The sequence below is a fragment of the Aquila chrysaetos genome, chromosome 11 (assembly GCF_900496995.4).
Source record: "Aquila chrysaetos chrysaetos chromosome 11, bAquChr1.4, whole genome shotgun sequence".
NCBI classification, from domain to species: Eukaryota; Metazoa; Chordata; class Aves; order Accipitriformes; family Accipitridae; genus Aquila; species Aquila chrysaetos.
In genome coordinates this window covers 32,417,285-32,431,694 of record NC_044014.1, presented here as the reverse complement: position 1 = coordinate 32,431,694, position 14,410 = coordinate 32,417,285, and the positions used below count along the sequence as shown (strand labels likewise).

At 40.5% G+C, this 14,410-nt stretch overlaps 1 protein-coding gene across 8 annotated transcripts in view; it reads right to left on the bottom strand.

The window, feature by feature from the left end:
* GRID1 (glutamate ionotropic receptor delta type subunit 1) overlaps positions 1-14,410 on the bottom strand; it is a 562,508-nt gene that overhangs the window by 13,506 nt on the left and 534,592 nt on the right. For 3 of the 8 annotated variants that reach the window (XM_030030245.1, XM_030030247.2, XM_030030248.2), the window contains 3 exons: positions 13,459-13,625; positions 11,868-12,108; positions 2,193-2,228 (listed from right to left, as the gene is read on the bottom strand). In XM_030030245.1, coding sequence (XP_029886105.1) covers positions 2,193-2,228; positions 11,868-12,108; positions 13,459-13,625 — 444 coding nt within the window. Of the gene's footprint in view, positions 1-2,192; positions 2,229-9,836; positions 11,611-11,867; positions 12,109-13,458; positions 13,626-14,410 lie in introns of those variants that run through there. The other 5 variants (XM_030030252.1, XM_030030250.1, XM_030030251.1 and 2 more) reach the window with 5 other exon arrangements.

Here is a 14,410-nt window from a genome sequence, read left to right as displayed (position 1 = left end):
CTTAGCTCAGCGTCAAAACCCACAGCTCCACCCAGCTGCCAGCTTCTGCCCATGGGGTTTCAGACATCATGGACTCAAATATTTAGCTTGTTAAGGAGAAATGAAGAAACAGCAGCTCTGCATATGTGCGTTTGTTTAAGATTATTTTGAAATTCTGTATTCACCCAGGGTCATTATCATTACTTTCAGCTACAGCTACTGCATATATAAGGCTGAAATCTTAATTTATTCCAGGAGGCTCTGACAGAATGGCAAAACCAGACATAATTGGCTTGCTCGAGAAGAAAAAGCAATGATGATATATGTAACAGATGTGCTGCAAAACAATGACAACACAGTATGGTATTATATTAATACAAATAACCCCTTTTTAATACAACTCAGTTTGCCACACTCATTATTCTAAAGATTCCACAGTCGACAATGCAGTGAAATGCAGACAGACGTGTAAACAGATGCAGTGATGATATATGTTTGCTGTCATTAATTTAACACAGGCAACTGACCTAGTCAAATAGCACTAAATGTTACATAAAATTTGCTGAGTGGTTTCTGAGTGTACTCTGCTAGATGCCAGTTTGACCGTAACAGTATCTTATTAGAAATAAGTACAGATGCACCTCGAGAGTCTACTTGAAAGCTACTTTTATAAATAGGCCCAACTCTGCAATCAAGCTTCTGCTCTCATAAGTGGAAACTGTACCATGTATTTTAAATTAGCAATTAACTAAGCTATCATCCATAAAACAGCTGTTAGGAGAAGGCATTGAGACTGACATCAGTTGAGGTCCAGTTGAGGACTGTTATCCAATTGAAAGGATAAAATAAATGAAAGAAGCTTGCAATATATTAATTTCATTCAATGTGTAATCATCTTCAAAGAAACAAAACTTCATAAAAAATTATGTACAAGAGGCCACCTTATTCACTAGGAGATGCTCTCCTTCACCAGAGAGCAGAGATTCCTTTATGAAGAGACAGTAATATTCTTTTCCCTTTTAAGTAAACCTGAAAAAAAGTGAGAAAGAACAGAATACTGCAAAGATGATGTTAATGTGATAGAAAACTGTTTCAAATACATTGCCAATGTTTATTCCCACCTACCCACAGCCAGAAAATACCTATAATTGGTGAAAGTAAGAAACTATTACCAAAACCCTAGAGACCAATGAAGTAACAGTGACTTGATACAGAATTGCTACAAGTAGCAAGGAGCTTCAGGAAGCAGTCCATATCTTCCCACACTCACACTGCTCCCTTTACCCAGGTTAGATTTATCCAACCTGAAATCACATCTAGCCAGGGATCTAATTCTTAAGATGGCTTAACTGTCCCATGCTTTGAGCCTGTGAGCCTTGTCCAGAAATGCACCAGATGGTAAGTTCCCCACCAGGCTGTTGAAGCTCGCAATGCACACCAATTTAAACCAGCTGAACATCTGTCTGTGTTTTATTTTTTCTCTTCAACTGCATCCACATGCTATGGCACTGTGTGAATAAATATGCAGGGCACAGTACCAATGGGACAAGCATTGCACATTAGGTGCCAGCAGGTAGCCCCACAGTCTCTTGCAGTGGGCTGCTCCCACTTTCATCACAATCCATTAACTAAGTGCAGTCACAGAGAAACACTGGCTAGTCCTTACAACCAACAGCAGACTCAAACTCGCAAGCTGAGAGGCTGTGATAGCATCCTCATTTGTTATTCAATACGAAAGGGGACATTCAGCCTCATGCTGAGGTATTCAAGCTTTAAAATCCTTACCAACCTTGGTTCACAAGCATTAGAAGCTGGTAACTCAACTACAAAGAAAATGAATGACTGGTTCACATTATACAGATGTTTCCACAGTGTTCATGAGCTTAAAAATAAACAGGACAGTAAGAGAATGCCAAGAAACATTTTTCAACACAAGCAGCAAAATGCAGTACTGAATGAGTGCTGGTTGATGAGCATGCCAATGTCTCTGCAAAGGAACTCTTTTAGGAGAAAGGAGAATTTGCACATGGAGAAACCTTTACTGTGCACACACTGCATATATTGTAGTTACAGGCACTTCCAACAACACAAAGGTTAGGTTCAAGGGAAGTTCCAGGAAGAGGTAAAGATGAGGAGAAAACTAGCAAGGATTCATCTGTACAGGCATTTTCAACAACAAACCAATTATCTGTATGTTTATTATAAATTCTCACCATGCTTCTGAGGCCCAACCTCACATCATTGGCCATCTCCAGATAGAAAGGGAAAGGAAGACGTGGAGAGAAAAAAAAGGATCAAGATAGTGAAGCTAACAATGTAATTAATATTTCACTCTTTTTAGCAAACATATACTTATTACTTCTTATACTTCTGGTTTGAAATAGCAAATTCTAGCCACCGCAACCAAAGAGGATGGCCCTGAAGAGGGTGGTGTTTTCAAAATTCAACTACATCTAAAATGACCCTGTGAAGTGACTTATTATTCTTTTATGAAGTAAAGATTAAATTCATGAAGGTTCTGTTCCAAAACTCACTAAAAATTCATGGATTCTTTACATTGCTCTACACAGCTTTTAAATCCTAAATTATTATCTAATCCATAAGGGATGTAATTTTTCACTCTACTGAGCCCAAAGCAAAGCAATGCTACCCTTTAACAGTCTGATTTACTCTAGTGGAGCACCAGCCATAACAGACTGCTCTATCATCATCCTTCTTCACCATTCCAGCCTAGTCAAATCCAAATCTCAAAAGTTCCCATTTTTTCCTATTATGCCAGGGAGTACAAGAGCGAGTTGGCACAGGAGACACTTGGAGTTGCTTCTACAATCTGTGTGATGCCCAGCAATAGTTGTCTTGCAAAGCCTCTTCTTTCCACTCCAGCTATGAGAAAGCCTTAGAAAACTCTTACCCCTGACTATTAGCCAGAAATGTTTTAATTAAAAAATGAATTTTGAAAAGGTTTCTGCACCCCTGTTCAGGGTTATATTTTGGAAAATGCCCAAGTTCCTATTTCAACATGAGAAAAGACATGGCCAGCCAAATCATTAAAATAGCTCAGCATAGTAAAAATCTGGCCACCAGTTTCCCAAAAGAGAACTCTTGGATGCTGAATACTTCTGAAGAAATAGTACTTCTAATGTTGAGTAAGTCCAAGTAGTTCTTTTCTATATATGTGCCTATAAATACGGTTCTGAACTTAAGGAAAATCATAACCAAACCATCAAATTGTTTTGTTTGGGTTTTTTTTTTCCTATGTATTTTCTGCAATATTAGCACCTGTGATTCCTTAATATTTTGCTGATATTGAGCACAGGTTATTTCAGGTATTATAAAATTATTTTAATTAAATTGATAAATAGATTTATAAATTGCTTGTTAATATTATTGTACGGTAAGTTCAATCTTCAGCAAATCACTTTAATGCACATATAACTTCCAATTTATGGTTTATACATGTTGGTTTCAAAGCAACTCAAGTTTGATCCTACACCAGTAAAATGAATGGAAAAGTTTTGGTGATCTGGGTGAGATCAGGATCAAACTCTTATTTAATTTCACGTACATGTTTAAATGCTTAGTTGGATCAAGGTCTAAGGCATTTTTTACAAAACACAAAAATGTAAAAAAAATATTGAGAAAACAGTCACATTTTATGGTTTTTATTTTAAACTTTTACTGATTTCGTTATTACTGAACATTCAACCCCTCCTCAAAAAGTCAACTTTAAAATACCACTGCAGGCTGAGATAAAATATACAAACATTAGCTCTGTAAACATTGTGTGAAGAATCTAAAAGAATCTCATGCATTAAGGCTCCAATTCAGTAAAACACATAAGCTCATGCCAAGCACATGAGCAGCCACAGAAGTTCTCTGGGATAGGTGATGTAATCCAACTTAAGCAAGTACTTAATTCATTACCAAACTGGAACTTTAAACAGGTTGTTCCTTTCTGACTTCCCCGCATGGCAACATTCATTTTTTAAGCTTATTTCTGTTCAGTATTCCGCCCCCCCCCCCCCCCCCCCCCCGCCAAGGTTCATGCCAAGTAAATCCAGATTATATCCCTAAGAATCCTATTAGCAGGGTTTTCTTATATGACTGAGACAAAAATTAAGCCAAACACAAAAATCCCTTCCTTGCAGCTAGGAAAATATGCTGGACCAAACTTGAATGTTTCAACACTGCTTTGGGTAGCAGAAGCCTGGGCCCAATGTCATTAATCAGGGGATGACATGTCACTTTTAAATCCATTATAGTCTTGACCTAAATCTATGGTGATCAATAGCAAGAGTTGACTGATTTCATTGGATTCTGGATGAGCACACTGTGACCAGATATTAGAGTGTATCTGCTTCACTGCTAGGGACCTCTAAGGAGAAAATCTTGTTTCTTCACTCACGTAAAAAGCCAACACTGAGTTAGTTAAGATGCCCTTCCAGCTATTATCAGTTTCTGTATAAGGCAATTTACATATTTTACCTTCCTCCTTTTTTTTTTTTTTTTCCCCCTCTTTAACTGATTCTTCCAGTTTATACTCCATCATCAAACAAAATTAAACTTTGCATTCTGGGATGACTAATTCCTAACACCGCTTTGCTGATTTAAAAATGCTAGTTAAATGAAGTTTCTCAGCTTATTATATTCAAAGCTAGTTTGAAACTGAATTTCTAGATGGCATTAAAATGCATTATTTTGCCAGTGTTTGCATGATTTATTTTCCCCAAAAAACTTTATTTATTCTTAGAAAAGTAGAATACAATACAGTGATACAAACAAATGATCATTTATATGCAACTGAGCAAAAAATGTACAAAGATTTCAGACATGTCATAAAAATACAGAAAAAAATAATTTAAAACAAAAACAAGATAAAATATAGAGGACATGCAATGAAGGGAAAATAAAATATCAGTTTGATGATCTCATGTTTCCTTTCATTCTCAAAAGGAACCATCCCGGGGGAAATAAAATTGTCAGATAAAAAGATAACACCACAAAGGAGACAAGGTAAATGAAGTGACAAAGAAAAAGACAAGGAAAGTGAAAATAATGGTGAAAGCATAAGACTCTTTAATAATCAAAACCAACGCTGCTGACACCATGCTGAAGGTACGGAAGCCTTGACTGCCATGGAATAATATCTGGTTGGAGAACTTAAGTGAGATGAATACGGTGCAAACCACAATTCTTAGCAGTGACAAATTTTGATCCATTGGACTCGTATCTGCTAACTCCTATTTCCACTTCTACGGTACAGTGGGTTTCATAGTCTTCTAATACCAGAGGAGAGTCCTAGTGGGTAACTTTACTGACTGCTAAAGCTGGAAATATGGATTTTTGAGGTAGGCTGGAATTTGCATATCATTAAACATGGAAACAGGGGAACTTAAGGCAGATCATACAAGGCTGCCCTGGCCAGAGATACAGGTTTTCTTTCTTTCATCCTGCATACTGCCAAGATATTTGTGATGATTTTTAGAGTAATTTTGCTACCTCCCACTATCCTATAGAGCTAGCAAGTATTGCAGAGTCTAGACTTTTTGAGATTCAATAACATTTAAAACATTATTAAGCTGGGAGTAGCAGAAAACAGGAATGATAAGATGCTGTTACTAGTACACAAGTCTGCTCCCACTCTGGACAGTACCTGAATTGCTGCCCCCTTTTAATAATTTAAAAATAAAAAGTGAGAACACAAAAGTGAAAAGAGTCTGTTGAATAAAATGATTTTGCAGAAGCATGAGAAAGTTAAGAAATCACAAACTAAGCTGTGAAGACTGTAATTGTTAATGAATTATAAATTTGAAACAAGTTATGAGGCAATGACTAGTAGCAACTCAGGAGGTGGAAAATTATGCTATTCCTTAACCAGTAAACCCCCCCCCCCAAATCTTCATGCACTACAAAATTGCAAACACACTAGATACAGTTTCTGAAACACTCACATTGCTAGGAGTAGCACAGCCAGTTTGGAGAAAATACATTTCTGTTTTATAATATATATTAGCTGAGCTAAGAAAGAATCAAACCAAGAATTCCTTGAGATCATTGTAACGTTGTCTTTCAAGAGCTCTTTAAACAATAAGTGAATCGATATCACCTTTTATGGAAGATGCAAAAAATATCAGTTCCCAGCAAAAAAATAATCCTGTATAAATGACTAATTTTCTTTGATGTGGGTTTGCCTGTTGATTTGGTTTTAGTGAATACATCTTGTGCACAGTGAAAAAATGTGGGAATTTAACTTTCTTTCCATGAATAATATGATATTTTATCTTTGCTTCTAAGTTTTCATTGTTTTGGACTATAGTACACAGATGAACTAGGAGTGCTTTCTTAATAGTTCTGAAAAGATCTCAGTAGTAATAATCTTCAAGGGGGATAGTACATCACAATAAGACGTAGCTGATAAAGCACAGAGGATGCTGGGGAGTCCATCGCAGTAAGCAGCTACACTTGATCATAATGACAACGAAGATTTGAAAACTGTCTTTCAGTCTGTCAAATGGAATAAAAGATACAAACAACCCGATAATGTGGCAAAGCCCGTGGCAGTTAAATGATCCAAATTATATAGCTTACTGATATCATGAAATAAATGCATAAGGCTCATACCAAAAGATATAGAAATCCAGAGATAATTATTGAAAGCTCAACATTTCTATGGTACTAGGTTTCAATAACTTTATCGGATTGCTCAGCTATTCAAAAGGGACATAGAGTGACTGAACAGAGATTCTAGAATAAATATCAATTTTCCTTTTTTATTTTACAACTCCCCAAATTTCTGAAGCTTACCAAAGTCAAAAGATTTGGTATCAGTATTGCAGGCTGAGTAGCAGCTGTGTAAATTTAAGATTTTAACACATAGGGATAGATGCATGAGCTGGCTAAATTTCACTGTGGGTATAGGATGGCTGGGTATTAACAACATTTAGGAGAGGATGATTGTAAATTCTACAAAATCTGATTTGAAAAAGATGATCAAACTTAAATTTTCCTGATTAAGAAAATAATAAGGACATTTAAACCTTTCTATATATCTTTCCAACTTTAAGAGTTTACAAACTTGAGCCCTAATAGAAGAATGCAGCATGGTGTTGCAGGTATACATTTTTTCCTGATGTCGGAGCTAATCTTTCTTTTGTTAATCTGATCTGATAAGGATTAAATGAAGAATTAAAAGGAATAACATTAAGACTTTTACAGCAGAACTCATTAGAAACATTTTTACAAATCTGCTTCAAATAGAATAAAAATATCTTGTATCAACATCCTGAAAAACAACCCAGCCTTCACTCTTCTAGCAAGAAATCTCACTGTTCCGTGCATGATAGAATTGTGAACCAATGGCAACCATGGTTTTGGGAAAGAAAAGGAAATCCATCTTTTCTGGAGGTTTATCTTCATGAACTGACTTAATGGGTAGAAACAATACTTTTTTTTTAATTCAGTAGGGCAGATTTTCTTCATCTGTGAACAATGTAAAAAATATTCTAGTTGGAAGTAGTCTCTGTCTGACATAACTCTTCCTATAAAGTCTCTACAAATGTAGATCAGTTTCATGTCAAAGTCCAAGTTACGCTGTTAGGTTTCAAAAGATAGGCTTCTTGTTCCTCCCAGTTACATAGTTAACACTATGTTTTTCACACTCATTGTAATTAAGAGTTGTGATTTATACCACACAGACATCCGAGTCCTTGAACACCTCAATGCATTGGCTCAGGCTAACCCCCACAAAAGCCAAAGGAATACAAAGTGGAAGACGAAAAGACAACAAACTGGCAAATATCAACACCTTAATGTCAGCTGAAAACATTTCTCCAATGCTAATGAAGGGTGTGCATGTTCTTCCAGCCACAGACTTCACAGACCCTTGACATACAAAACGACAGTCTCTAAATAAATCCTTTCTCTCTCTCTCTCCAGCAAGCTGCATGGCCGTCCAACCCTGTCATAAATCTGCCAGAGCAGTCGTGCATCCATCTTCCCAACATCTCTCTGGTTTTTGAGTTGGCAATTGTTGGCATGATACAGCCTACCAAGTGGGTCAAGCCAAAAACAGAATGTTACACAAGGGCTCTACAAGTCATGGCAACGCCTCATTTGATCCTGAATCCGCTGTAATTTTCTACAATGGATTTATAAAGCTCCTAACAGGGTAAGGGTCACACAGAAGCCCAACACTGCCTCCTTGTCCTTTGCCTCATGAGGTGACTTGTGGATGAGGTGACACCAAAGTCTAATCTTAGGCTGCAAGAAAATCAGCCCTTTCTGTGACCCTCCACAAGCTCTGCACTTCACAGAAGAAAATGGTTGGAAGATAATCCAGTTCCCACAATTTTTTTGATGATATCACAGAATTCGTGTTTTACCAAAGCCTTCCCAAAAGCAGAAAATCAGCAGCATGACTAAAGTTTGCAGCTGTTACTGAACAACTTGGCTGGAGTATCAGATGCAGCTAAGAGGCAGATTTTAATGTTCTGTATGTGCTACGCATGCTATAGCTCTGTTATTATGGGTATTGCTGTAGAAATGCTGGATAATACACAGTGACAGAAATGGGATATCCCGAACACACTCCTCCCGGAGATCAAATCTTCTTCTTGCTTTTGGTCCCCTAAGCAATGCTCAGCCACTGTTCCTGACCCACGCAGAGTCGTCTCCAGGACTCAATGCTCCCCTCACCCCTGGATCCTGTCCTTCCCAAAGTTTTGAAACTTGGTTCTCGTGAATACGTTGAAAAACTTCAACCAATCTACAGCACCTCTTCTGAAACTTGGTTTCCTATCTTAATGACAGTGGCCATCAGCAATCCCTCTTCAATCCCTCCTCACTAGCAGTACATAAATAAAAATCCCTCCTCACTAGTAGTATGTAAATAAAATATTGCTGCCCACTAATCTCCCAAGAAATATCTGCTACGTTCGTTCGCTAATTTATCCGAGTGGACGTTGTGGTCACTGTGACCGCAGCCCGCTACCCCCAGCCCCCTGCGCGCCGTCCCGCCGGCCGGGCGGCCATTAGCCGGGGGCCCGCCGGTCACGTAGCCACTTCTGCTTTCCAGGGGTCCCGGCCGCCCGGGCCAATCAGAAGGCGGCGCGCTGCCCCCGGGCCCGCCCGCTGCGCGGCCCGGGGCGAGGGGCCGGAGCCGCCGCGGCCGCGGGGCCGGGACGCCCGGGCGGGAGCAGGGCCGGGGCCGGGGCCGGGGCCGGGGCCGGGGCCCTCGGCTGGTGCCTGCGGGGGCTGGGCCGGCTCTGGGCGCGCGTTTAGAGCTCTGGTTGCGGTTAGTGTGTTACACGGGCCGATCTGCAGAGGGGCCGAGAGAAAACGAGCTCAGATCGTCACAACAACGCGGCTGTGTCACGTTTAAGCAGAGGATCCCGGAGGACGCTGCCCACCCGCGGCACTGGGCGGCAGTTGCCCTTCCCTCTGGCTGCTCTGACGTGATCCAAGGTGCTTCTAGCTGCCTGCCTTTCATTGCACCCAGCTGACCTTTTCTGGGGACCCCTCGTTATGTTCCATCCTGCCTGCCTCACATACGCTCCCTACGCTTCCCTCCTGGCCGGCTCGGCCTGTGAGCCCTCATCATCCCCAGGCCTGCTCCTCAGGAACACGCACTTTCTCATTCAACCTTAACACCTACTTGTGCCAGGGCTCCCGCTGAACCTGTCCGCTCTCTCTCTGTAGCACTCACATCGCTGACCTTTTCCGAGCCTGTTTGTGTGCGCTGTGCCTGAGTTTAATTTGCCTCCCTTAACCCAGACCAGCTGCGCCCTAAGGGCAGACCCGGCCCCCCCCACGGGTGATCTTCCCAAGTCCAGCTTTACCATATGGGTAATTTTAGTATAAAATGGAAGCTTGAAAGTATGCTATTGTTTGTCACAGAAACTGCAAAAGAGGATGTACAGAGCAACCCTAATCGAGAACACGCTGGAGGGAAAAGGGAGGAGGAGGAGAGGGACGGGAAGGGCAGAAAAGATGGGACGGGGTAGGCAGGGATCTGTAATAATCCTTCTTACAGTTATAAAAAGAGAAATGAAGGGGGTGGGCAAAAAGAAAATATTTAAACTCGGGAAGACGGATCCTTTTTCTGAGATGGAAACTGGGTATTTAAAACTCCTTGGAATAAAAGAATGAATTATTTCACCTTGCCTATATGAAACTGCCTTTGAGGCATATTCTCATCTCACTCTACAAAGATACACAAAGGCGAGTCCCTGAGTGTAGAGAGGGGAACGCACTGCCGATTATGGCAAGATGAATGCTTGTGCACACACAGCATGAGGATACTTCAGATAACGTCCCTGCCCCTTGCCCTGCCGGGCTTTCACAGTGGGCAGTGAACCATCTACTGCTAGGGTTTAGGCCTTAGCAATGCTAATGTGGGGTGGGGCCTTTGGAGTTACAGCAGGAGCAACTTCTACAAGGCAGCAGGGCAAAATGCTACAGTATTTAACCAAAGAGCAATTAAATATGCACTTCTGTTCATATGAAAGCTTCTTTATAAGCTTTCATAAGAGTACCTACTCGTGCTCTCCCTGTGCCTGCTTTTGGAGTGCTGCATTGTGCAAAGCGGAGACTTGCTTACTTTTGCCAAAATTTCCCTTTCGCTGTTGTATGTTGTGGAGCCACAGACGGGTGACTTTGCAGCTTTGTCCCACAAACATGGTACAGATGTTTATCACCGAGCACTTGATGGATGAATTCAAATGGGAGAAGCAGGAACTCAGAAGAATGTAATCTTACTGATAAATATTTCACAACATTACAGACTGCAACATATATCTTCAGATCGCATTTGCCAGAATTGCTTACAGGTGATAGGTATGTCAATTAGTGTAGTACTCTTGGCAACTTGAGAAACATGGATTGGAATTGATGGGCTATGTACTATTTTCCAGCTGTAGTGCAGCTCGCTGCTATTATTTGCTTGTAACAAACATCTGTTCCAAGATGAAAGCACCTACAAATACCTCAGTGTCTCCAAAATTACAAGAGGTTAGTTTGTTAAACATTTAATCTATGTAAACAAATACAGGCTTCATGCAAGACAGATCTGAGTATGGACTGATTATTCTATCATAGCATTGCTAACTCTTACTCACTGCTGTGCATGAAAACTTCAAAAATAAAAAATTATCAGATGTATTTTCCTAGGTAAAATATGTCATGTGAGGGTCAGTTTACTCAGAGGCTCCTATTTTTAGAAATAAAACTGATTTCAAAAGAAAGGAAGCATTTAAACAGTGTCATGGCAATATGGCTTATTCAATTAATAACTACCTGGTTTATTTTTAATTGCTTGTGTACCTCTTCAAACTCAGCCTAGGTCAGCCATGAAGGAAAAGAGCTACCAGCTGGCTGGCAGCTGCATAGCCTGTGCAGGATGGACATGGTTCTCATAGCCGATGGATGGGGTCTCAGATCAGAGAAAACATTACCACAGATGGCCCAACTGGGTGCCCGTGTCTGGCCTCCCCGTCACCCACAGCAGAGAGGCCAAGGGCATGTTTCTGAACTACTCTCTTACCCCTAAAGGTGGTCTCTCCAGGTCAGGGTTGAGGCACATTGGTGGGGCAATGTGGGGAAGTTTGCACTGCTGCTGCCCATGCTGTATCTGCTCTATAAATAAATAGAGGACTTTAGTCTCCAGGGCTGTCAGTTTGGCACCTTCCATGTGCACAAAAGACATGTTTTGTTTTTTTTTTTTATTTGTTTAGAAACAACCACCCAAAAAGTTATATGCAAAGCTTAGTATGGTGAATCAAAATAAATCAAATTTATTGTATGAGAGCACCTAAAATCCCACAACTTCCACTCGCTCTCTCTTTCTTTTGTGTTTTCTACTTTTAATTGTGATAAGAATAAAAGTTATGGACCTCTTTCGGTGTTTCTTGATGACAACGGTTGCTGTTCCACCACAACTCCAATGCTGCCACCAAGCATGCAAGAAGAAGGCCTATTGCTAAAATGCAGAAAACGCCTGCAAAACTGTGAAGCTTGAGTGCCTTCCCATCTGTCTGTGCATTGGTATGGCTATTCAGGTCACAACGTCCCATCCGTGGCCACCATTTCTGTTTAAGAACATCCAAATCTCCGCTTTCTTGCAACTCTAGGATCCTGCAGAAATTTCAAAAGACAGGTATTATTTTCAATGATACTTTTTTACAGTTTTTTGGTCTTTTCTGTGTCACACATAACTCTTAAGTATACCGTCCCACAATTCAAAACTCCATCCCACCACCACCACTGTGTAGTATTCTTCATCTGAAACTCTGTTATACCAGGATTTCTTTCTACTCACAGCAGCAGGGTAAAGTCCAATGGGTAACTTTAGAAAAAGAAGAGACTGTCAAAAATTCCACTGCAATGCAAGAAGCATTTCCAAGGGAAATCACTATATTCCAGTTAGTCATGGCTGGTCTGGTTACATTCAGCTGTAACAGCTGGTCCCACTAGCGAAATACTCAACCCACTCCACTGCTGCTCTCCCACAATAATTTCAAAATCATGTGAGACTAAACATGCTACTATTTGTGCGCCACTTAATAAAAATCTGTTTAAGCAGCAACCAACTCATTTACTGCAGCAAATGTAGTTTGCAAAAGGATTTTATTTCAACGCTGTTGCTTCATGCCTGAATTACTCTGTTAACAGTTGTTAATTAATCATTGTTTTGCCTCTTGTGAAGTGTCCCTTCTCTCCATGAATGATTCATTTTGGATTTGGTTTGATAACTGTTTTAGCTGTTTACTAACAACCTTTTCTCTTGAGGCAGCTTTGTGTCTGTTTATGCAGCTGGAGTTTTACTCCTTTTTATAAAGAAGGAGCAAGACGAGGAAATCTTGCTTCAGCACCCTGCCTAGAGCGGAGCACCCGCTCACCTTCTGCTAAGGCCACACATGCCTGCACAACTGCATGTCTTCATTTCAGTGTATACATTCACATGAAAAAGATATTCCTAGCTGATAGCTCGGAGATCACTAAATGGCATAGTCTTACAGTCTCATAGTGTTGGCAATCCCATGCAATACTCAGCAATTCTTGTTTTCCTGTACCATTGTGAGCCTTCGACCTGTCTCTCCACCCTAAAGGATAAACCAGGGTGTTATTACTTGCTTACTGTAGGGAGCAACACATTGCTTCATAGCCTGAAAAACGTTGCATGAATCAAATATCTCTCTTCAATCTCTCCCCTAGCTCATACAAAGCTCTAAGGACATCAGTCCTTTTTCTGCCAGAAGCAGTGCTGCCTGGAGATGTGAGGCCACACACCCCCTCCAGTCTCCTCCTCCCTAAGCAGATGCACGTGGAGCAGAAGCAGCAGCTTTGTTGAAGCCAGAACTCATAACCTCTCTGCTGTCACTTATTCACTGTCCTTTATTCAATAATTGCCAAAATTAATGTGAGCCACAAATGGTTGCTAGTTGTAGAGAGGAATCCTATAAAACAAGCTTTGTTTCAGTTTACCTCTGGGAGAAAAGATCTCTGTAGGGGCTTCCATGCTGGAGTGCTATCCCGTATCCTTTGCTGCTGATGCTGTTTCCAATGACTGTCACAGAGCATTCGTCATCCGTCAGCGCGGCGTATTCCACCACCGTCACATCCCACAGGAAAGCATAGTTTCCTTTCTTTGCCTGTAAATACAGCATGAACACAACACAGTCTATACTAAAGTACATTTCTAGGTAGAACAAAACCCAAGCAAACAAACCCTGAGCTTGTCGTTACTCCACGGTGGTACTTCCTTAGGTCACAGTTTATCTGTAGACCTCTAACATCTTAGTACATTTCTAATGCTCTTCCCTCCCAGCAGTACCTCATCTACTCCAAACCTCACTAAAATGTCTTCATTTTGAATAGGAATACATAGGATAACATAGCCAACTGCAAGTGTAGGCAAGGTTTACATACCAGGTTATTAATTATAAATGAAAGCTAGTGCCTTAGCTGATGAAATTTGATGTACGTTTTGTGGGAAACATGAAGTCTGACCGGTTCCATACATTCATGTAACTAGACAGGTACAGTATGAGCACTAAGTGATGCTTCCTAGTCATCACAGTCACCAAAATGGTAACTTTGCAGTTTTCCTCATATAAACGTGTAAATAAAAGCCCCTTCCAAGAGCTATGTTAATCCTGTAACAAAAGGCATGCTCTGAGCTTAAGGAGTTCCCTCTTTTTTTCACAGGTAAGAAGAGTCACCAGCATCTCCTATTATCTCAGTTTTGGGACAAATATTGTTTTATTTTAGCACACAGCCACACGGATGTCCTTAAATGTCAGTCTTAATTGGGATCCAAACCAATGCCTACACGCAGTGCATACAATGAATGTAAATCACCTTACTTAACATAAGATGTAAGAAACATCTCTGGATAGGGATTCAGTAAAGAAAACCTCATCATTTTGTTTGGTTA